This window comes from Stegostoma tigrinum, chromosome 8, assembly GCF_030684315.1.
Source record: "Stegostoma tigrinum isolate sSteTig4 chromosome 8, sSteTig4.hap1, whole genome shotgun sequence".
NCBI classification, from domain to species: Eukaryota; Metazoa; Chordata; class Chondrichthyes; order Orectolobiformes; family Stegostomatidae; genus Stegostoma; species Stegostoma tigrinum.
Genome location: NC_081361.1, coordinates 51,649,766 through 51,673,648, shown reverse-complemented (window position 1 = coordinate 51,673,648; position 23,883 = coordinate 51,649,766). Strand labels below are relative to the sequence as shown.

At 39.0% G+C, this 23,883-nt stretch overlaps 1 protein-coding gene across 4 annotated transcripts in view; it reads left to right on the top strand.

Annotated features, from left to right (window-relative positions):
• Positions 1 to 23,883, top strand: part of LOC125456562 (SERPINE1 mRNA-binding protein 1-like) — a 34,859-nt gene that overhangs the window by 8,099 nt on the left and 2,877 nt on the right. The window contains exons 3-9 of one of the 4 annotated variants that reach the window (XM_048539801.1): positions 9,604 to 9,735; positions 10,136 to 10,207; positions 10,307 to 10,381; positions 12,698 to 12,878; positions 14,269 to 14,313; positions 18,295 to 18,474; positions 20,093 to 20,128. In XM_048539801.1, coding sequence (XP_048395758.1) covers positions 9,604 to 9,735; positions 10,136 to 10,207; positions 10,307 to 10,381; positions 12,698 to 12,878; positions 14,269 to 14,313; positions 18,295 to 18,474; positions 20,093 to 20,128 — 721 coding nt within the window. Of the gene's footprint in view, positions 1 to 9,603; positions 9,736 to 10,123; positions 10,208 to 10,306; positions 10,382 to 12,697; positions 12,879 to 14,268; positions 14,314 to 18,294; positions 18,475 to 20,092; positions 20,129 to 23,883 lie in introns of all 4 variants that reach the window. The other 3 variants (XM_048539799.1, XM_048539802.2, XM_059647879.1) reach the window with 3 other exon arrangements.

The window sequence follows — 23,883 nt, the reverse complement described above, 5'->3', positions numbered from 1 at the left end:
TTTGTGTCCATGAGCCTTCCTCAGAACTTTGGAGCAGAGGCTTTATTGCCTGGAGTATTGTAGGCTTAGGGATGCAGTTATAAAAGTTTATAAAATCCTGAGAAGCAGGGATAGAGTAAATGGCCAAAGTCTTTTTCCCCAGGATTGGGTAGTCCAAAACTGGAAGGCATAGGTTTAAGATGAGACAGGATAGATTTTAAAAGGACCTTAGGGCTGAATTGTTCACCACACGTTGGTGCGTGTATTTAAAAAAAAGAGCTGTCAGAGGAGGTAGTGGAGGCTGGTACAGTTACAACATCTAAAAGGCATCTGGACAGATGCATGAATAGGAAGGGTTTAAAGGGATATGAGCCATGTGTGGGCAATTGGGACGAGAATCATTTAGGATATCTTGTTGACATGGACAAGTTGGACCGATGGGTCTGTTTCTCTACTTTATAACTCCTAATGTGTTAGTGATTTTGATTTTAATTCTAAATTTGTGGATGACACTGAATTTGAAGGCGTAGTTGGCACTGTAGCATACACTAGCACAATAACAAGATATAACATTGGAGAATGAAGAATTCATTGATAAATAAAATTCAACACTGATAAATACGAAATGCGTTGTACTTGGATTTGTTATTTGGGAGGTACGAGTCTGAATAGGAGCTAAGAATGAATTGTCGGTGTGAGGGCAGGGGTGGTGAAGGGTCAGTAATGACCTACAACGATTTTCACAGGTAGTGGTGGAAGAGACTGGTATTAATTTAAGGGAGCAGTATGTAAGCTTGTAACAAGGGAATATTTGGTTACAATTGTGGAATTTGATTTTAAGCAACTGCTAGAGACTTGAGTGGAAGATAAACACTGTCTTGTTTGGGATGAATGGTCTGTTCCTGTCATTTTACCTTGCAACATAATGCTGCTACTAATAGCGTCTGTTGGCAGTACTCACTGGTTTATAACATGATGCTGACCCATACCAGACAATAATGCTTGATCTGGTTCCTGGGATATCCTTCCATGTGGCACATCTTCAGCTTCTCATTTGTTCCACACACAACTTGTGTTACTGGGACATTTTTGGTTCCAAGAGCAAGTAAGCAGTTTCAAGTTATTTTGTGGTTGGCCTGGTAAGGTTCTGCAAATCACAGATTTGCACATAGAATTGGAAAGAAGGGAAGATGGATTTTAATAGGAAAGATTTGACATAACTCATGATTTCTTGCTGAAGCACCAAAATGAATGATTTTGCAGTGCTGTTCTTTGTTTTATAAACACCAAGGCATTTTAGAGCTGGAAACAGTGCACAAACATCCAAACTATCCAGCCAACTCGTCAAACATCCAACTGTGTGTGACGAATCTGCTGTTCACATATTCCATCTCCGAGCCCATTAACCAAGAATGGAGACGAGTCATCCTTGAGGTCAAAATGAGAATATTTATCGGAAGTGTACCTGAGGTTGGGTCAGCTAGGTGTATTATAATATAGTTATACGGTTTAATGAAGACCCCTTGAATAATGCAGATTAGAGGCCTCCTTCCTTGCTTTTGAGCACCTGTAGTCCTCTCTGTGAACTTAATATGTGATGTACCTGATCCTTGTGGGTTGTCACAACATAGTTAAACATGCTCAAACCTGAATAGATTTTTGGCTCGCAGCTCACTTGTATTTGATAAGCTTGTAGTTGTGATCCTTTTGAAGGTATAATATTTAAACATAAGTAAAGACAATTATGACATACAATATCTGTAACTGTCCAGAAAGAGCGAGGTTAGTTTAATATATTGTGTGGATGATTGATGTTTGTCCAGGAACAAACATTTGTGGCAAGTGGTATCCTTGCAAATGTAAATATGGTTTTTTTTAAAAGAATCCAGACGCTCTACTTAGTGACAGGATTCGTTTTAGACATTGGCAAACTTGGATGTTAAAATGCTACCAGCGTCTGGATGAATGAAACTACATGTGACAGTGCAGGCCAGTTTCCCACAGTAGATAGAAATATCTAATCACTAGTATAACAGTTTGGTTTTTCAGCCCAAATTTAATTTCAGTTTTAATAACTTTAAGGGCCTTGTGTAATATTACACTGATGTTTCAACTGTTTACAATAATATAAAGATAGCATCTCCAATAATACTGTTTGAACCTTTCTCAATTAATTGAGTTACCTAGCTCCAACTCCAAGATAAAGAAACAGCTGTTTTCTTAGCACTGTTCCAAATTGAGAACTTGCCTGCAAGTTAAGTGGCATTTCTCATGGTGATTTGCTCTAGTGCAAATTTCTTGATTTTACAATGTTTCAACTATTGCTGCAAGTTTGGTCTTCAAATGAATTGAATACTTACTTTCAATGCAGAACTGTTAAGGAATTCCTTAATGCTGTGTCTGCACTTGCTGGAAAGTTATACTTAGATGTAACTATTAGTTTCACAACTCAAGGTGTGAAGCCTCTTTTTAATGGTACCTTGGTGGTAAGAATTAAGATTTGGTAGTGCATCTTGCCTTGTTTTTAACCTCGAGCACATTTCAATGCCACTAATCTGGGGGATTGTACCCTCTAGTAGCATTCACTTTGTTTACATGATTTTAATTGCAGACAGGAGGCTGTTCTTGAAACAGTAACTTGCAGTGCAAAATTGGGTCTGTCATGTGGTCATTATGATTTAAATAATGTTTCACGATGTTTGTTTGAAAACGTTTCATTGCTGTTATGTACATTGTATCCTTTGGTCATCAGGTTAAAATTCAGAACTGCCTTGGAGCTGCTGTCAGTACTGTAGGTTTTTTAAGTCAAATCTTTGTAAATTATGATGCAAGCAGAAATGCATTTTTAAAATGGTTTTCTATAGTTTACTATTGTCAAGTGACATGTTTGCAAGTTCTGTGGAATTTCTGGACCACTAAACAATTGATCTGGGAGTTTTACTTGAGCATTTTTTTTGGGAGGTGATCATCTTGCTTTGAGAGCCACCTGTACAGTATAGTGTTACACTACATCCTTATGAGGCGCTTTTTTGTTGCAGATGATGTGATTGGGTGTTTGTTTTTAATGTATGGACAATACTGGGAGGGCTACATAGATCACCCATTGGTGCTTGCCCTAATGTCTTCAACATCAGTACTCCTGATCAACGTTCCCTTTTATTGTTCAGTGTGCCAATTGATTTGTTCTTAGTCTTCAATTCTTATAAATTTTGCATGCACATTAATTTTAAGGACTGATTTGTGAGCTGTGCAAAGATGGACTGTTGGGGACTTCTCCACATCTTGAGTTGCATTGGTGACATTGCAGTTAGGGAATGAGTTGTATGAGAACTTTTATGTTCCCTGGCTTTCTGGTTGGTGATGGTGTCCAGGTTACATAGTTGCTTCTTCCTTTGTTGACAGAAAGCGTAGAAGCTGTTGGAAGTATTACAATGCTGAAAGGTTGGTGTATTGAACGTTTATATCCCCTTTTATATTGTACCTTTTGTGTATTTGAAGTATTTCTACATTTTGAAGCTTTTGAGTGAAGTCTTATGTTCATCAGGACAATTGCAATCTTATCAATAAAGGAGAAAACCAAATCTGTACTGTGAGAGTACTGATTCATTGATAAGTGGCCCCTTGATGGTAATATTGCCCTGAATAATGCAAACATTAACTGTCAATTAATGATGTCTTCAGTCAGCCTATTTGTTAACCAGTCACCGCAGTACCTCTTGGTTTTCTCTTGTATTGGAATTCTTATTGTCTTGATGAATGCAAGATGAAAAGCTTTGGCCAAGTGTCTTTTTAAAAACAGTTCTCAAGTTCCGTTCTACCAAACACCAATTTTTATATTTATATTTATTGTTGTTCCTCACATATATTCGTATCTTTCTTATGCCCAGGTCAGCCTTATAAGTTTCTCTTCTGATTTCTTGTTTGTGTGACTTCATCAATTCTCGGTCATGGCCCTCAGTGAAAGGAAGCATGGCGTAAAGCTGCTTCTGAAAAAGAATAGTTTGCACAGTAACTTTAATTCACTTGTGAAATGTGGATATTGCTGGCTGAACTAGCATTTGGTGCCCATTCCTTGAGAAGATAGTGATGAATACCTTCATAAACTGTTGCAGCCCACTTGTATGTAGACCCACAATGCAGTTGGGCAGGACAGCCTGAGGATCTGAATATTGTACGAGCAGCTCCAGTGTGTATTCAGTTTCTTAACTTATTTTCTGAACATAGCAGACTGGTAAACTACTTAGACAGAAAACTGACCACCATGGTTTATAGATCATTGGTTTTAATACTGGTCTTAAAAATTCCACTTAAAACCATACCAAATGGAGCCAGTTGTGGCACTAATCCTACACTAGTTGATTCTTGAGATACTTAAGTGATCTAGTCAAGACAACTTCATGTTTAATAAATTTAAATGGACCTGCCTGTAACAAGAGAAAAGACATTAATAGTTACATCTACAAATCTCCTGTGCCTGGGGCTGGTTCCCAGTTTGGAGAATGCTAGCCAAGCAACATGCAACATAGCAATGGCCACAGTTGTGACTACAATCCAACTCCAGACATTTCTAACACTATCTATGCATATATTCAATAGGCTCACTCCTGTAACATGGAGTTCTGCTCCAAACATGCTGCAGGGCAGTCTTTTTACGAGTAATTATTCTTGATGTGCAATTTTTATAATGTGCTTGTTATTCAGAATTTGCTCTATAATATGTGCCTCTGAAGCTCAGTATCCATAGCTAGAGTTTCATCTTGTGCACGTATTTAATGTTCTGCATCAGGAGGGTTCTTTACATCTCTACCGTAGAAATAGCATCTTATACAGCTGATGGAGTGCTTTACCTGAAGTGTGGTTGCTGGACACTGCCATCACACAATTAAATATTTCATTCACAGTTGCTGTTCAAACACTATATCCTGTCTTCAGTACTTTAATAGATACTTGACAGTGATCCTTTGGGTAGTGTAGGTGGCTCCCTGTTTATAAAATGGGAGGAATAAATACAAAAAATTGTGTGCATGCATTTATGATTGTGATGGCAAATTTTAATTAATGTCAAAGAATCACATCATTTAATTCTGGTCAGAAACTTCCACATTTTTTTCAACTACACTAGAATACCCTTAGTTCTATTTTGATTTAATCATGCTTATTTAACTTTCTCATACATGTTCAATTATGATCTTCCTATGAATATCTTGATAGATTGTCCTCTGCGATTTATCACATGCCACCTTCATTTAGGACTTGGAAGCATTTGTTGATTTTAACCCCCTTCGTAATTGAATCTTTGTTCAAAAAAAATTACTCAACACCATTCAAAACTTCTGTATGCTTCTGCGGAGCGTCTGTGGCTTACTGGTATTATTGCTGGACTCTGAATGAAACACCCAATAATGTTCTGGGGACCGGGTTCAAATAACAATATGGTAGATGGTGGAATTTGAATTCTGTTTTTAATAACAAGTCTGTAATGACCATGAATCCATTGCCAGTTGTCAGAAAAACACATCTGGCTCACCAGCGTCCTTAAGGGAAGGAAACTGTCATCCTTACCCCGTCTGGCCTACATGTGACTGCAACGTGGTTGATGCTTAACTGTCTGCCGGGCAGTTCGGGATGTGCACTAAATTCTGGCTAAGCCAGTGATGCTATCATTATCCTGAATAAATTTTTAAAAAATTGTCACCTTAATTAATCTGATTTTATTTTAGAAACAGAATATACTTTGTCTCCTTTAATATCCATGAATTCACGTTTCATCTCTTCTGTGGTCTTTTTATGTGATGTGATGGGATGCTATACATTGCACTTAGTGTTAAGTTTGACTTTTTCAGTTGATCGTTTTGCTTTCCTAGCTTTAGTTTTTATTAAAGCCCCTAAATTTAAGATGGAACCCCTTATTTTGCTGAATTTTACCTGCAGCCTTCCATTTCATAATTTGTGCCTTTGACGTCATGGGATCTCCCCGTGCCTTTCATTTGAGAAGCACATTGTTTAGAAGAAGAGATTGAAGTTATATTATATCTGTGTCTTTTGGGGTGTATCACAAATATTTCTCAAACAATTTGTTTTGGTACAGTTATGTTTGCAGTCTTTGCTGTATACAGGATCTCAATGAGTTTTTAAAAATTGTTGAGAGAAATATCCATTTTATTCCATCCTCGGTATCCGCTTACCTTATTACCTCTGAACTTAATTATTCCAGTGCATTCCTGACTTTTTGAATTCTGCGCTGTTGGTGTTTTAAAATGCTGTTGTGAAGCGCCATGGAACATTTTAATTGCATTAAAGATGCCATGTAATGTAAGTTGCTGTATTGGACTTTGTGTACTCGGATCTAAACGCCACATGCCCATCTAAAGCTTCTGAGGCCTTCTGACTCTCTGCTTGGATCAAACTTGAATTGCTAGTGCTAAACGTCAGACAAGTAATGTGTGTAGGCCAGGAGGGTCTAGCGCAGATCTCTGGAGCATGTCATTTGATAGCTTGTACATCTCTAACCCCGTGACTGTGAAGTAGTCTTTCTTGCTGTTGGCCACCTTCCCTTTTATCTAGGGCAGCAACATCTACCATTCCAGAAGTTGATCTGAAGTATCAAAAGAGCAGTGATCTATTGCATGACCTGACCAAACTAAAATATCCGTTTCCTCTATGGTGTAACGTTTTGTTCCTGTGCATTTTTTTGTTGCAACTGGAGAATAAAAGGATGGAGAGCTTTTTAGAAGTGGTCATTTTGCCTCCAAACATTTTAGAAATGTTGCCATGTGTGCATTTCTCCATGGAGGGAGGGAGCATGCAAAGTCCTTTGGCATGTTGATTCCTTTAGGGACTGGCTGTGCCGTAACTCTGAATGAAATTTTGATAAGTTTCTGTTGATCCCATGACTGTTTGTATTGCCCTCTGAGGGCTGGCTAAACCATTATTCATTCAAAAGTGTAGATAGTCTCTTGAGCAGCAAGAGTATTAAGAGGGAACCTATGATTACTGAAATGAGAGGGTCTGAATTGGAGATTGGAGGACCAGCCTCTGATTGATTAAGTCTTTCGCACGAACTGAGGCTGCTTTTCTCTGCTCGTTCTGTTTAATTGAATTTTTGGGCATGGATTTGTGACTGTTCTCATGCATTTTGAATGTTTTAAAGTATCTAACAAGTATTTATCGTTCATCCAGCTTCATAAAAACATTGCCACTGAAAACGAGTTTTTGCAATCTCTAAACGTGCAACCAGTCTTTTCTAGTCAATAATAGTTAATATTGACAATAGTTTATATAACATCTTTAATGTACTAAAAATTACACATCCCTGCTTTATGACCATGCTTGTACTAAATCAAGAACCAACTGGAATCTTTTGATGTTGACTGCAAGCAATCCCTATATTTGTATTATGCAGCTTTGAATGCAAGTATAATATAAAAGTAAAGGATTGTGGAACTTAATGTGCAGAAAGCTAATGTCAAGTTTGTTAACGTTTAAAAAATTTATAACAACTGTTACAAAGCCTCGGCTCTCATTCCTCCTTCCTGCATCAGATGTCTTCTACTATACCTACCCTACTCTTTTGTGAAATCTTAGCCGGTTTCCCACCCCTGCCCACTGTATCTCAATGGTGACATTATCTACAGCTTTACGTTATTACCACAGTTGTGAGATCCAATTCTAGCTAAACAGCAATTTCCTTCAGTTTGCTATTCGGTTCTAATTTCTAAATGACTACTGATACCATTCGGGTTTTCTGGAAAAATGCATTCCAGTGTTTTATTAGGTTAAAGGTGCTTGCGGTATAAATACAAGTTTGTTTTAGAATGCTTAGTAAAGGGAAAGGGTTCCTTATTGGAAAACTGTTGGGATGCGTGGAGAATGCAGTACACACCTTTTTAGTTTGGTGCATGGATGATTGGGCTTTCACTCCATAGTAGCAGTTTGAGTGGGTGATGTGTTTAGGTTGAGGGACTTCTAAAACTTTCAGCCTTGACAGCTGAATAGTGGCAGAATTAAGCCAGAATTAGCTGAGTGCAGCCTTGCAGTGTTGTAAGGCTAGAGGAGATTAGCAAGGAAAGGGTAAGACTGAGGATTTAGAAAATCGGGTAAGAATTTTAAAATCAAGATGATACTGAATGGATTTGGGTTAGACATTAGGAGGAATGTGGCTTTCGGGGCGTTGAGAGAAGATTGAGTTCATGTTAGTGATGAGTATCAGGAATACAATGAGTCATATTTCTTTTGGATTTGACAGTTGTTGAAAATGCTGGTAGAGTACCTTAGGCTGTCAGTGAAGTAAAAAGAAGCTGGTAATGTGGCAGAATTAAAGTGCATTTGCCAGTTGATTACTGCAGATGATTCTTGATGGCGTCAATGGACAGCAGTTCAAATAAACTGTCAGTACTAGGTTGCCTTCAATGATGTTACATTTTGGTCTGGAGGAAAGCTGACCTCAAACTCCCCAGTTATTAGCTGACATAACATGGCACATGTTGAGTGGAAAACTATACAAGAATTAAACCAAATGCTACTAGTATTTAGTAAAAACAAAAGTTTCTTTAAATCAGAACAATCTTAGCAAACCTGTCCAATGGTTCATTCTGTCCAAAAATACCTCAATGCATTTCAGTATCTACAGGGTTCTTGCACTTCTGGATTGAAACAAAGATGTCATAGCTCTTGGGAATTTTTCATGCATCCTGCTACTCTGGGAAATGAGATTTCTTAGGGGCTCTTAGCACCCTTTTAGTGTGTCCCAGATAGAGATCCAAACTAATTAAACTTGACCATTGCAAACTTTATTGAACTGTAAAGTACATGAGCACTTTATGAATTTCCCTTGTTTATCAGTTACTTTCTCAACAGTTCTTTGATCTTGGGAATTACATGAATAATTCTTGTCTCTGAAAATGGCATTTCTTCGAAGTCTAACTGATCAAGCCCTCCTGCCAAAGCATGGCTTTTCCCCTTTAACTCTGATCTTGTAAGTAGATGTGATCTTTTGATATGTGTAGATTCTGATGTTGCCAACCCAAATTTCATTGATTTTTCTTTGGAGAATTATATTTATAGGAAGGCAAGGTCTAGTTCTATAATGTGTGAATCATGAAATTGGACATTTCATAACAATCAGGGTGTTCTACGGGGGGAAGAAACACACACACAGGAACTGCAGATACTGAAATCTGAAACAGAAACAAATTGCTGGAGAAACCCAGCAAGTCTGTAAACATCTGTGGAGAGAGCAGAGTCAGCATTCCCGCTCCAGTTCTGAAAGAAGGTCATTGGACTGACATGTCGACTCTGCTTTCTCCACAGATGCTGCCAGACCTGAGCTTATTGAGCAATTTGTTTTTGTTTATTTTAGTGAAGACCCTGTTTACAAAAGCATTAAAAGGATAAATAGTGTAAGATTGCAAGCACGCAATCCTAAACTGTCCAGAAGTATGAAATGAAAGATGATATAGTTGTCTGTTGTGATGTTGTTTTGGAAATTTTTCACTATATTCATAAATAAATGGTAGGAAAAATTGATGAGTTCAGCTGTTTCATTATAGCTTTTGGGTTGGTGGCTGTGGTGACTGTTGCCTTGAGTATTCTTGTATTGGATCTCATTTATTGCTTTTTACTTAGGCCTGTTGATCGTGACAGACCACTGCGTGGACGTGGAAGAGGACGTGGCCGTGGCCGTGGCCTGGGAAGGAGTGATGGTTTTGACTCCCGTGGAAAACGTGAATTTGACAGGCATAGTGGAAGTGACCGATCGTAAGTTGATATGACGATTATTGTAATCGAGAATTCTTAAAATCAATAAGGCAAACCTTTAAAATGGCTACAATACTGAGAAAACAAAATAGTTATGGATAAACACGCAATTTTTAACTGTAACCTGCCACTTAAAATAAAAATGAAATATTTCTGCTTATACTGTTTTTATTTAAGAACTCAGTAGAATTACCAGATCACAGTGATAGCTGGTGGTAGAATCTTAAATTAAGATTCAATAAGAAATTAGTTGGTGTCTAAACCTAATGCAATGAGTTAGTTGAAATGCTAAGACTTTAGATCACCAGTACTTTTGAAAATGCTAGTTTGTTGTTTTGTTTTAAAATTGAGTAGTTATGTATATACAGCAGATATATAGAGAGAATAGTTTCTCTTCCAGTGGCCTGAAACCAGAAGACAAACGGGGTGGCAGTGGATCACACAACTGGGGAACAGTAAAAGATGAACTTGGGTTAGTATGAAAACAATTTCTTTTTTAAAACTTTGCTAATTTTTGTTTTTACTTAGTTTTGCCTACAGAACTAAAATGTTTTTCCTCCTTTATGCACAGTGAACTTGATCAGTCAGCTGTTACTGAAGAGGCACCTGAGGGAGATGAGCAACAAGTAGTTGACTCTGAGAACAAGTGAGTTGTCAAGTGATAAGATGTTTATTGAAGATTTTTAAGTTTATTATCAAATTCTGTTCTGATCTTGGGTGTGAATAGAATTGTAGGAATTGCCAAAACTTATTTGAATTTTAATCGCATATAAATCTTTCATTGGTAAATCATGTACATGGTGTGTACAACCTTAGAGGTGTGGGCAAAAATCCTTGAGGGCAAGTTGTTGAAGCATGTGATGTCTTGGACATTATCATACAAAAGTTAAGGGAGCAGTAAAGAAATGCAACAGTTTATTAGATTGCAATTAGAAAATTTGCAAGACTAGAACGTGCAGAAGAGACTGCCCATGATTGACAAGGTTTGAGAGTGACTTTCTTAATGTAGTGCTTAGACAATCTGGTTACAGATTGAGCAGATGTTCAAATTGAGTACATTATGGAAAGCTTCTTCTATTTTTCACCGTTTGAGTCATGAAACTGGAAGGAAATGGTGTTTTCACAGGATTAAAACCTAAAGCAGAGTTGGAAGCCATTTTTAAAATAAAATTGTGGAATAATGATGTACAAATAGATTTAACAATATGGTAAGCTAGGGGATAGAGGTAAATAGTAAAGTAGTGTAGCTGTTTTTGGGCATACTACAGCTTGCGTGCAAAATATTGTGTACTAGCCTTGTTTTATTCTTTAGGGTATCTCAGACAAAATTAGGGGAGACAATGGCTTAGTGGTATCATCATTGGACCGTTAGTCCAGAGACCCAGGTAATGTTCTGGGGACCTGGGTTCGAATCCTGCCAGGGCAGATGGTGGAATTTGAATTTGATAAAATATCTTGAATTAACAATCTAATGATGACCGTGAATCCGTTGTTGCTTTTTGGAAAAACCCATCTGGTTCACTAATGTTACTTAGGGAAGGAAACTGTCATCCTTACCTGGTCTGGCCTACATGTGACTCCAGGCCCACAGCAATGTGGTTGACTCTTAACTGCCCTTTCGGCATTTAGGGATGGGCAATAAATGCTGCCTAGCCAGTGATGCCCTCATCTCATGAATGAATAAAGAAAAAAATTTGTAAATGTGATATTCCTCATTTAAGACAAAACAAAATGTGTGCTATGACAATAAAATGTGAGGCTGGATGAACACAGCAGGCCAAGCAGCACCCCAGGAGCACAAAAGCCGACGCTTCGGGCCTAGACCCTTCATCAGAGAGGTTGTCTTGGAATCTCCAGCCTCCTGGGGTGCTGCTTGGCCTGCTGTGTTCATCCAGCCTCACATTTTATTGTCTTGGAATCTCCAGCATCTGCAGTTCCCATTATCTCAAAATGTGTGCTATGCTTGGTTACTTAAAATGACTATATAAAGCATAAGCAGCCATTGGACAACCATATTATCTGAATATATTCAAGATGCCAGTTCTCTGATTAGCTTGCAAAGACCCCTGTCAAATGGAATTTTACAACTTTGATTTATTTGTAGTTGCTCAAAAAGGAGCATGATAAACTAGGCAATCCTAGACCAATTAACTTTAATGAATAAGCTTTTCATTTACTTATTTGTGTGCTGTGATTGAAACTGGTTTGTCAACATCTATTGCCTGTCTCTTGTTGCCCTTCAGAAGGTGGTGGTGAGATGCCATCTTCAGCCACTGTATTCCATGTGCTGAGAGTTGACCCTACAATGTGGTAGGAAATTCCAACATTTTGGCTTAGGGACAGTAAATAAATGGCAGCATATTTTCAAGTCAGGATTGAGAGTGGCTTGGAAGGAACTTGCGGGTGTTGATGTTCCCATGTATCTGCTGCCCTTGACTTTGCAGATGGTAGTGGGCATGAGTTTGAAATATGCTGTGGATGTGATACCAGTCAAGTGGGCTGCTTTGTCATGAGTGGTACCAAGCATCTTGAGTTTTGGAGAGGCAGCCATCCAGACAAGTGGAGAGTATTCTATCACGCTGTTGACTTGCGTGTTGTAGATGATGGACAGACTTTTGGCAAGTTCATAGTTGGGTTACTTGCTGCAGTATCTCTAGTTTCTGACCTGCCCTTGTAACCACTGTGTTTATATAGCAAGTCAGTTGAGTTTATGGTCAATGGTAACCCCAAGTACATTGACCGTGGGTGGTATTTAGTGATGGTAACACCGTTGAATCTCAAGGGACAGTAGTTAGATTGTTGGTGATGGTCATTGCCTGGCATTTGTGGCATGAATGTTACTTGCTGTTTGTCAGCCCAAGCCTAGATATTTTATGGATCTTTTTGCATTTGAACACCTGGGGTGTTTTTGATACTTTTCCATCCAAGGATTTCCTGTACCTAATACGTTTCTGTCTGACAGGGAAAATGAAGTAGAAGAGGTTAAAGAAGAAGGTCCGAAGGAAATGACCCTGGATGAGTGGAAAGCCATGCAAGATAAAGAACGAGCAAAAGCTGAGTTTAATATCCGCAAGCCTAATGAGGGTTGTGACAGCAGTCAGTGGAAGAAGGGTTTTGTTTTGCGCAAACCTAAAACTGAAGAGGTAGGTATTGAGCACAGATGTGAACTGTAGAAACAATATTCTTGAAGTAAATAGTTAAATTTTAAAAAAAAATGTCATGATACTGGTTCCATAGTTTTGCTTAGCATTATGTCATGAACTTTTTTTAGACATCATAAACTCAGTTTGTAGACTTAGACCAAAGTGAAATTATCAGTTCTGAAAATACATATGAGCAATAGTAAGCCCTTCACCCTCTTCAGCCTGCACGATTGTTCAGTATAATCATAGCTGATCACTGAGTGCAGTTTATTAATTGTGTCCTTCTCCCACTTCCTTTGATTCCTTTAACCACAAGAGCTATATCCTCTCACCCCTTGAAAGCACATTGTATTGGCTCAATGACTTTCTATGGTAGTGAATTGCACAGGATCGTCACTCTTCCTGGATGAAGAAAGATATTTCTTGTCCTTTAGAGTCCTTAGACTTCTCCCAACATAGTGTATTCTTTCTATATCTAATCTGTCTAGTACTGTTAGAATTTTCTGAGAGATCTCCCCTCATTCTTCTGAACTCAAGTGAATACAATCCTAATCAACTCAATTTCTTCTCATAATCAGTCCTGTCATTCCCAGGAATCAATCTGGTCAACCTTTGTTGCACACCCTCTATAGCAAGAACAAGTGGATCAAAACTGCAAACCCTATTCCTCGTCTGGCCTCACCAATGCCCTGTGAAGTAACAGCAAGACATTCTTCCTATACTCAAATCCTCTTGCTGTGAGGGCCAATCTGCAGTTTGCCTTCTTGGCTGCCTGCAGCACTTGCTTGCTTTTACCAATTGGTGCACAAGAGCATGCAGATTTTGTTGAATATTCCCAGTCAAAATTTTCAGCCATTCAGCTAGTAATCTGTCAACTAGTTTGCTATCAAAATAGATAAATTTACATGTATCCACAGTAATCTGCATTTGCATGCTCAGTCTGTCCAAGTCTCACTGCAACATTTCTGCATCCTCCTCACAGTTCACCCTTCCATCCAGCTTTGTGTTATCTGCAAATTTTGAGATTTTACGTTTAGCTCCCTCATCTAAATTATTATTACATATTATGGATAGTTGGGATCCTCGCCCTGATCCTTGTGGTACCCCACTTAGTCACTGCCTGACGTTCAGCAGGACAAAGCATCTATTCTTGCTTTTATTTCCTATCTGCTAAGCGATTTTATATCCATCTCAATACACTACCTCCCAGTCACACTGGTTTTAACTTTACATAGAATTTGATGCTTTTGAACGGTGCATAAATTGTATGAGAAATACAGTTTTGTTGCAAATTTTGTTGATTGATCTACATTTTTTTCAGTAACTTGTGCCTTTATCTGTCAGTGCCCAAAATTGATATTCGGAATTGTTTTAAAATTTTGTTTGCTAGAAACGTTTTGAAAGCGAGGCAGATGTCCATCACTTGGAATATACGGTAATGCATTTTCTACAACTTCTGTAACTTTTCAGGTTTTTTTTTGTATAATACTGCTGAGAGTTATCATGTATTTTGTCTTATGGATGGATTGTTACAAGTCAGATTCTTCTTGTGTGTGTTTATATAGTAGTATAAACATAATACAAATGCAGCTTTTAAAAAGCCAGCTATGTGAGAATGGCACAATCTAAAACACTGAATATTGGGGAAAGCTACTTTATTTTCCGAAAAGATGTGACTATATGGTACAGACGTGTTTGGGAACAGTGCAGAACTTGCTGGTTCTGTAAACATTTTGGATCAGTATCTCGAATGACTGGTTGGAGAATCATCTAGTGTTTTCATTTTTGCTATGGGCAGGCTTAGTGCCTGAAAGCAATTATTAAATCTGGCAAAGCTCCCTGGATTTGTAGTATCCTTTCACGCTAAAAAGGTTTATTTAAAGAAATTTTGAATTATCAGCAATATCGTTGGATGGATCATCTTTCTTTTTGAAAATTACAGCACAGTAAGCTGAATTCCAACTGACCTATTTAATCATATTATTTGGAACTGGCTTTTAATTTACTGAATTGTAATCTAGGATAAAATCTGAGACCAACAGGCTGAGTTAGATTTGCATATTTTTTTCCCAAATGAACACTAACCTCTATGGTATGCAATTCCATATAGTTCCTATGTGATACATTAAGAAGAGGCAAGTGATATCTGGTATATTAATACTGTGCTAACGTTTATTTTGGAAGGCTGTTTGCTTTAAATTGAAGATCTGTATTTCATAACAGCTGCCGTTTAATCTGCATGCATCTCTATTCAGGGCCTACCAGTGGAGCAGTTGTGTATAATTCCTAATCATGCTTGGTTGGTCAAATCTTCTGGAAGTCCAGTTTTTGTGCCCATAACAGTGTAGGTCATAACAGCCATTTCTTGATGTAATTTCCTTTTTGATTTGAGCTCAAGGACAGTAATGTTGCTCTTTCCTGAATTGTATTTTCTTCAGTAACTGGTTAGGGACCTCCTTCGTTCTGTGTACAATCTGGGAAGCACTTACATTTTAGGGGAAGGTTTGGGTAATAGGGAGAGGCTAAATAGAGCACACAATCCCTACAGTATGGAAAAGGGCCATTTGGCTCAGCAAGTCCATGCTGCCCCTCTGAAGAGCATCCTCACCTAGACCCATCCCCCTGCCTTTTCCCTGTAACTCTGCACTTTCCATGTCTAACTCAGCTAATTTACGCATCCTTGGATACTACAGGCAATTTAATTTGGCCAGTATACCTGACCTGCATATCGCGGCATTGTGGGAGGAAACCGGAGCAGTCAGGAAGCCCAGTCAGACATGGCGAGTGTGTGCAAGCTCCACACAGACAGTCAGCTGGGGGTGGAATCAAACCCTGGCACTGTGAAGCAGCAGTGCTAACCACCAAGCTAACATGCTGCCCAGTAGGCTGGGGCTTTTTTCCCTGGAGCGACCGAGGTGGAGGAGTGACCTTTAAAATCATGGTGGGTGTGGATACAGTGAATAGTTAGTCCTTCTCCCCAGGATAGGGGTGTCCAAAACTAGAAAGCATAGATTTAATATAAGAGGGGAAAGATCTAAAAGGGGCCTGAGGACCAGCCTTTTCATGCAGAGGGTGGTGTGTTTTTGTTTTTTAATTCATTTATGGGATGAGGGTGTTGCTGGCATTTATTGCCCATCCCTAATTGTCCAGAGGGCAATTAAGAGTCAGCCACGTTGTTGTGGGTCTGGAGTCCCACGTGGGCCATGCCAGGTAAGCGCGGCATGTTCCTTCCCTAAAGGACATTAATGAACCACGTGCATTTTTCTGACAATTGGCCAAGCTTTCATGGTCATCATTGGACTTTTATTTCCAGATTTTTATTGAATTCAGTCTCCACTACCTGCCATGGTGAAACTTGAACCCGGGTCCCCAGAATATTACCTGGATCTCTGGATTAGCAGTCCAGCAGCAATACCGCTCAGCTGTTGTCTCCTAGAATGCACTGCCAGATGAAGTTGAGGAGGTTGGCACAATTAGAACATTTTAAAAGACATCTGCTTGGGTATTTGAAAAGAAGGGCTTTGGATGGATATGGTCCAAAGATGGAAAATGGGACTGGATTAATTTAGGATATCTGGCCAGCATGGATGATTTGGAACGAAGTGTCTGTTTCTGTGCTGTACATCTCTATGACGACGAGAAATGTTTTCATTTTAGAACAACTTCAGATTTGTTTACATTTTTATATCCACTTAGAAATTGGTTACATCCGAGAATGTGTATCTTGACCCTTTGCTGTAATACCTCTCGGTTTCTATCTACTGTTTTTTTTTATGATTAGATTAGATTAGATTCCCTACAGTTTGGAAACAGGCCCTTCAGCCCAACAAGTCCACACCGCCCAGTGGAGCATCCCACCCAGACCCATCCCCCTATAACCCACACACCCCTGAATACTATGGGCAATTTAGCATGGCCGATTTACCAAGCCTGCACATCTTTGGACTGTGGGAGGAAACCCATGTAGACACGGAGAGAACGTGCAAACACCGCACGGACAGTGAGCCGGGGTTGGAATCAAACCTGGGTCCCTGGCGCTGAGGCTGCACTGCTAACCCCTGATATCACCTTCTGTTACCTTCATAAAACAAGTGAAAATTTTGATGAATTCTCCTTAAAATATTTTAGTATAACAACTTTGGCCGCAATGGTAATGCTCACATCCCATTCGATAACGGAAGACTGATAACAATCATGCATTATCTTCATAAAATTAGCATGTCAGTAACTTCTGAAGATTGTAAATTGTTCTGTTTCTTGCTCAATGTGTTGACAACCTATCATTCACTTGCATTTAAAGATTTATTCCTGTGTTAGACATGTCCTTATGGTTGTCTGACATCAACATGGCAATGAGTTTAAATGAGAGCTAATATTCATTTGATTCAACTTTTTATTTGGTGACTGTTAAAATAATTTGCCAGAGACGAGGTTGTTGGCTTCTGTGCTGTATTGTTGTTTTCTGACCATTTTTGGACTAGAAATAATGATATTATTAACTCTTGGTGTACTGGCTCATGAAGGATATGCCAAATAGTTCTGTAATTTGGCTTTATTTCTTACCAAAACTTACATTATGTATTTTTATAATTTTCACAGGACCTTGAGTTAAGTTGTTTTTATTTCTGTCACTGAGGATTGCCTTGAAATATTTGTTAGCAAAGGGCATTACATTTGCTAATTTGATCAACAATTATCTTTTTAAGAGCAGTTTAAGCTAATTAAAAGCTGTCTGTGAAAGTAGGTAATAGTGTACACTTAGCTCTTGACTTGCATTAGGTAATTTTTTTTAATTGAAGGTTTAACTCTTTTTGTGCGTAGTTACATTGTTTCCTAACTTCCTTTCGGCTTGAACTAGAAATTCTAAAGTCACATTAAGCCTGCTCAGTAAAAATAGACTGAAAAATGGTGTTCCTACCTACTAACCTCATTCCACCCCCTTGACCTGTCCGTCCTCCTCGGACTGACCTATCCCCTCCCTACCTCCCCACCCGTACTCTCCTCTCCTCCTATCTTCTCTATCCATCTTCGGTCTGCCTCCCCCCCTCCCTATTTATTTCAGAACCCTCTCCCCAACCCCCTTTTCTGATGAAGGGTCTAGGCCTGAAACATCAGCTTTTGTGCTCGTAAGATGCTGCTTGGCCTACTGTGTTCATCCAGCTCCACACTTCGTTATCTTGTGTACACTAAAATTCTTGTTTCTGTAGGCTCACAATGTTCAGATAGTTTCAAAGGATTTTAAATTTGAAAAAGTGAATCGAAGATCTTCTGGAGAAAGTGCAGTTTTACATTTCTGTGAGAGTGTGTGTTTGTGTTTGTCATTTAAGTGAGCATGTTGTCAATATTTGTATTTAAGTTTGGTAATTTATGAAATTAATACAATATTTAAAATATGGATGGAATTTCTTTTTATTAGGTCCCTGCTGATGAGTCTGTTTTGGAACATCACTTCCGCAAACCAGCAAATGATATAACTTCCCAGCTGGAAATCAATTTTGGTGATTTGGGTCGCCCTGGCCGTGGTGGCAGAGGGGGGCGAGGTGGTCGTGGACGTGGTGGTGGTGGCAGGAGCATCCGTGGAATGAGGCCTGACAAGGTATCAACAGCATCTTTATAATATTGGATGCAAATATTACTTGCCAGCCACGTTGTTAAAAGGTGGAGATTTACAGATCAGAGATACTGCTAATCTACTGAATTGTAGAAATTAGATGGAACTCTGCTTGTTTATAGTACTTTTGCTGTAGAGAACAGCTGGTTATGGTATCATTTAGTGTGTTGGACTGGAGAAAGAAGAATTTTTTTTTTCTGCTGATAATTTCAGTGACATTTGCTGCATTGTACACATAGATGGGAATCTGCTAACACTGGGGAGGCAGTGGTTACTTCAATGATTTCCATGTTTAAATGAACTCTACACCCGCACACTTGCCTAGATTTACATGGTGAATAATGATTTGTTGGATTAGATGCCATTGAGTTGCAGGGTCAGAAATATGACTTGAGAATAATTAAATCCTTGTGGTGTGATTGGTGGGGGGTGGGGAAGTCACTATCCACCAAATACTTGGGATTATTAAAACTAATTGGCTAGAATCTGGAATACCAATAGTCTTGATTGCCTTTGAAGATTTGTCAGAAAGATGTGGGTTTAATTTCATTCGCTATGCATAAATGCAAAGGAGTCTGAAACAAAAGATGACTGACATTGCAGCCATGTCTTAATATTGTTGGATACAAAAGTTCCCATTCCATTATTTCAGGAGAAGCAAGTGATTTCTCCTCTGATCCTGACCCATGTCATATCGTAATCTTGTTACTATTAGCAAATTGACTACTAAGTTTATTGCATTACAACAGAGACTGTATTTCAAAAATTATCTAATTGCCTTAGGGGTATCTTCATATCTGTATCTTGACTTCGCCAAGTTCTGGCCATTTCAAAGCACTTTGTAGCCAGTGAAATTTTGAAATTATTCTGAGTTTCCTTGGGATTGTAAGAGGTTCTGCAAGTTGAAATTGGGCAGCACGGTGGCTCAGTGGTTAGCACTGCTGCCTCACAGCATCAGGGACCCGAGTTTGATTCCACCCTTGGGGGACTGTGTGGAGTTTGCAGATTCTCCCCGTGTCTGTGTGGGTTTCCTCCCACAATCCAAAAGTATGCAGGTTAGGTGGATTGGCCATGCTAAATCGCCCATAGTGTTCAGGGATGTGTAGACTAGGGGGATGGGTCTGAATGTTGGTGTGGACTTGGTAGGCTGAAGGGCCTGTTCCCACACTGTAGGGATTAAAGAAAAATAATTTAAAATTCTTGCATATATGTACTGAGTTGAAGCAGGAGAAAATGGTTGTTTGGAAAATCTGTTTAATACTCATGAGCAGGCTTGACCTTTATGCTCTCTTTGGTTGGTTGAGGTTTTTAATGAAGCTGGGGCTTGTTCTGTATGGCAAGAGTGCAACTATTGTGTAGCAATTAGGTAGGCAATATTCTCCTAAACTGGATATGATGCATCTTCAGTATTCTTTTTAAAAAAAAGTATAAATATCTCTTTCAAAAACTACCAATTTTTTGATCAGTGACAATTTTAGGAATGTTCTTCTTGTATCAACCAGGCACATGTTAAAACCTGATTGCAGTTGTTAGTGGGAAAGTTAAAGTTTATAAAATAATGAAGGTATAAGATAAGAGTTAATGGTAGTTGTCTTTTCCCTAGGATGAAGGAGTTTCAAGACTGAGGCACAATTATAAGGTCAGAGGAGAGTGATTTCAAAAAAGATACGAGCAAATTTTTGATACAGGATGGTTCACAAGTGGATATGAACTTGGAAAGTGCTGGATGTGGGTACAAATTATAATGTTTAAAAGACGTTGGAAACGTTTGGAGGGATGTGGGCCAGGAACAAGCACGTGGGATTCATTTAGTTTGGGATTAGGTTCAGCATGGACTGGTTGGACCAAGGGGTCCTTTTTCCATGCTGTATGACCCTTACTCTATGACTATACTGTGACAGCAAGCAATGAGCTTGACCATAGAACCACAGAGTAAAACAGCATGGAAATAGGCCCTTTGGCTAAAACTGGTCCATGCTGACCATGATGCCCACTCACCTAGTTTCAGTTGCTTGCATTTGGTCCATATCCCTTTTAAACTCTCCCATTCATGTACTCATCTAAATTATTTTTAAATGTTGCTATTTGTACCTGCCTCAACCACTTCCTCTGGCAGCCCATTCCATATACTCACCACTTACTGTGTGAAGAAGTTGCCCCTCAGGCCTTCCTTAAATCTTTCCCTTCTGTCTAGATTTGAAAGCCTCCTCTTCTGAATGTTCCTGCCTAATGATATCAAAATTGGCCTTGCTCCAGGCTAGCACCTTAACCTGTGTACCTGTCTTATCTTTTTCATAACTGTGTTAAATGTAAGAGAATTATGGTCACTGGACCCAAAATGCTTTTTGACTGACACTTCAGTCACTTGCCTAACCTCGTTTCCTAAAAGGAGGTCCAGTGTGGACTTTCTTGAGTAAAGCCCCCTACATATTGATTTGGGAAACTTTCTTGGACACATTTGCCAAACTCGTTTCCTCTTTTTTTCCAGGCCTTTTACACTCTTGGAGGTTCAGCTAATGTAGGGGAAATGAAAATCTCCAACCAGTTCTACCTGATTATTCCTATAGCTATTTGCAGTCACTGTATGCATCGGCTTCTCCAGTACCCGCTGGCTGTTTGGGATTGTATAATACAATTCCAACAGTGACCATCCCTTTTTTTCTTGCCACGTTCTCACCACATGGCATCATTTGATAACTGCTTAAAAATATCCTCTCTGAACATTGTTATGTCCTCCCTTATCAAAAGGGCAACTCCCCCTCCTCGCTTGCTGTACTTCTGTCACACCTATAGCTTCTGTATCCTGGAATATTAGCTGCCAATGCTGCTTTTTTTCTCAGCTGTATTTCTATAATATTCCAGTCCCCAGTGCCAATCCATGCTCTTGAGCTCATCTGCCTTACCAGTCAGGCCTTGTGCGCTGAAATAATTTGAAATTTTAGATCCCAAAATCTGAAAATCAGTACTGGCAGTAACTAAATATCTTGTTGTTCAACGGTAAATCCTATTTTTGTTTGAAAGGGTACAGTTTTGACTCTGCTCATTCTGGTTCAGCATATATTGGCACCAGTGTGAAGAAATTGTCCACACTTCGAAAACTAACAGGGTAATTTTGTGGGAAAACACTTTCATCAAATATTGCGAACTTTAATGCTCGGACCCAGAACTTTTTTTTAAAAAAAATTGCGTATTTAAAAAAAATACATTCAATGACACAAAACCGAAGAACAGTGGAGACTAAAGACCTCAAGAAAGATTTCTAGAGAAACTCAGCAGGTCTGGTAGCATCTGTGGAGAGAAAGCTAATATTTTGTGTCTAGTGACCCTTCTTCAGCGTTGACTGTAGCTAGAAGGCTGGTAGATATGCTAAGGCAGTTATTTAACGATAGGTGACAATGCAACCCAGAGAGACAGAGCAGCAGTTGGACATAGAAAAACACCAAGTAACAGCCAGCCTGAGAGAATCAACAGCTGCTGATAGGGACCATTAGTAGCTGACAATGGGTTGGTTGCGATTGCAGCCCATGTGATGGCAAGACTTGGTGTGTGGTTTGGGGGAGTCACTAAAATTATGGAACTTGACAGAGCCCAGAAGGTTGGAGGATCCCCAAGCGGAAAACATGCTGTTCTTCCATGATGAAGAATGAGTCCATTTATGAATCAATATTTTTTCATTTAGAGAGAGCAGTTGTGCTTTTCAGATGGTAGGGTGATGGTTATGTTTTGCTCTGCACTTGCAAGTTGAGATGTTCAGTTAAACAGGTGTAATAGTGAATCTTCTTTAAAAATGAGCTTATCAGCTAGCAATTTCTTCATAATTGAATGATCTTGCAAAGCATAAGTTAATGTACACTATGTACCTTGTCTTGGGCTTGGATCAGAATTGCATCTCATTTATTTTCTAGTGACGGTTCTGCAGCTAAAAATAACTTGTAGCTGCATCAATGTGGAAACTAGTCCTAAGCCATGGTTTGATTACTGGTACATGCATGCTGTGTGGACCTACGTATCAGGTGGCTGCAGCTGTTAGCATATTTTCCATCTTGTTCTGCTGTTAGTGATACATTTCTCTGAAAGAACTACAAGTTTTAATCGGGTTATCTTGTTTGAGATTTGAATTAAATAATTGTATTGACCAATTGTTGAACAGTCTCTAATTTGGTTTGGTAAAAGTCTATCTTTTGCTATTGTTGTGCTATGCCAAAAAGTACGGATATTGACAGCTTTCTGGTTGCTGCACTTCAAGTTGAGTGGGTTAGCACTGTCATTCCAGCAGTCGTAAACAAGCTTCATTCAGTCCTTGATTGTGGAGTGCAAACTTATGCTGACAGCTATTTCACTTGGCAAGTTCAATTCTAATTCCTCATGGATGTAGATAAGCAATGCCAAATATTCAGAGTCTGCAGTCTGTAGACTTTGATGTTCAGGAGCTAGAAAGATTGCTAGCCTTGTTAGAGGGTTTGTGGAACCCTGTTAGATTAGCTGTTGAAGTCTAGGCTGACTTAATCTAGGTCCTAGAAATTATGGTTTAGTTAAACCATAGAATCTGTACAGTGCAGATAAAGGCCATTTGGCCCATTTGTCAGCACAAGTCTTCCAAACAGCATCCATCTAGACCCATTCCCCTCCATCCTCTCCAAATAATCTTACACTACCATAGCTAATCGCCCAGGCCTACACATCTCTGGACACAATGGGGCAGTTTAGCATAACCAGTCCACCTAACCTGCCTATGTTTGGGCACTGAAAGGAAACCAGAGGACCAGGAGGAAACCCATGCAGATACGGGGAGAAAGTGCATACCCTGGTCCCTAGCACTGGTGCTAATCACTGTGCCATCATGCTGTCAAAACTCTTCAAATGTTGTCAATCTTCTTTTGAAATGAACATCAGTCGTCTTAATGGCTTAGTTTATCATTCAAATTTTAATTCAGGTTTTCTTTAAAATACATGAATGTCCAGTGTAGTAAATGGCTTGTCACATTGGTACAACTTGGAGTACTCATATTGGCTAAAAACCCTTTTGGAGCCTTAATGACCAGATTCAATGAATTGTTGTTGATAATGAAAATGTTTTCATTTGCGAACACTGGCATTCTTTGATTACATGACTGTGGGGTCAGATTTGAGCATGAGTGGTTAGTTTAGTGAGTGAGCACTGGGTGTTCTTGATTTTGAGACATTTATGCTGCTTGTAATATGTAACTTGGTTGTTACTTGAAATGCGCAAATAGCCTTTAAATGCTTTCTCATTGCAGATGGATGCATAGTGCCTCTTTTCATACATCAATACGTGAAGTGACATTTTCACAACAAATGTTTTTGTTTCTATTTTGGAAACTCGCAAGAAATTTTGTCTTTTTCAGATACTGCACTATTTGATTAATTTAATGG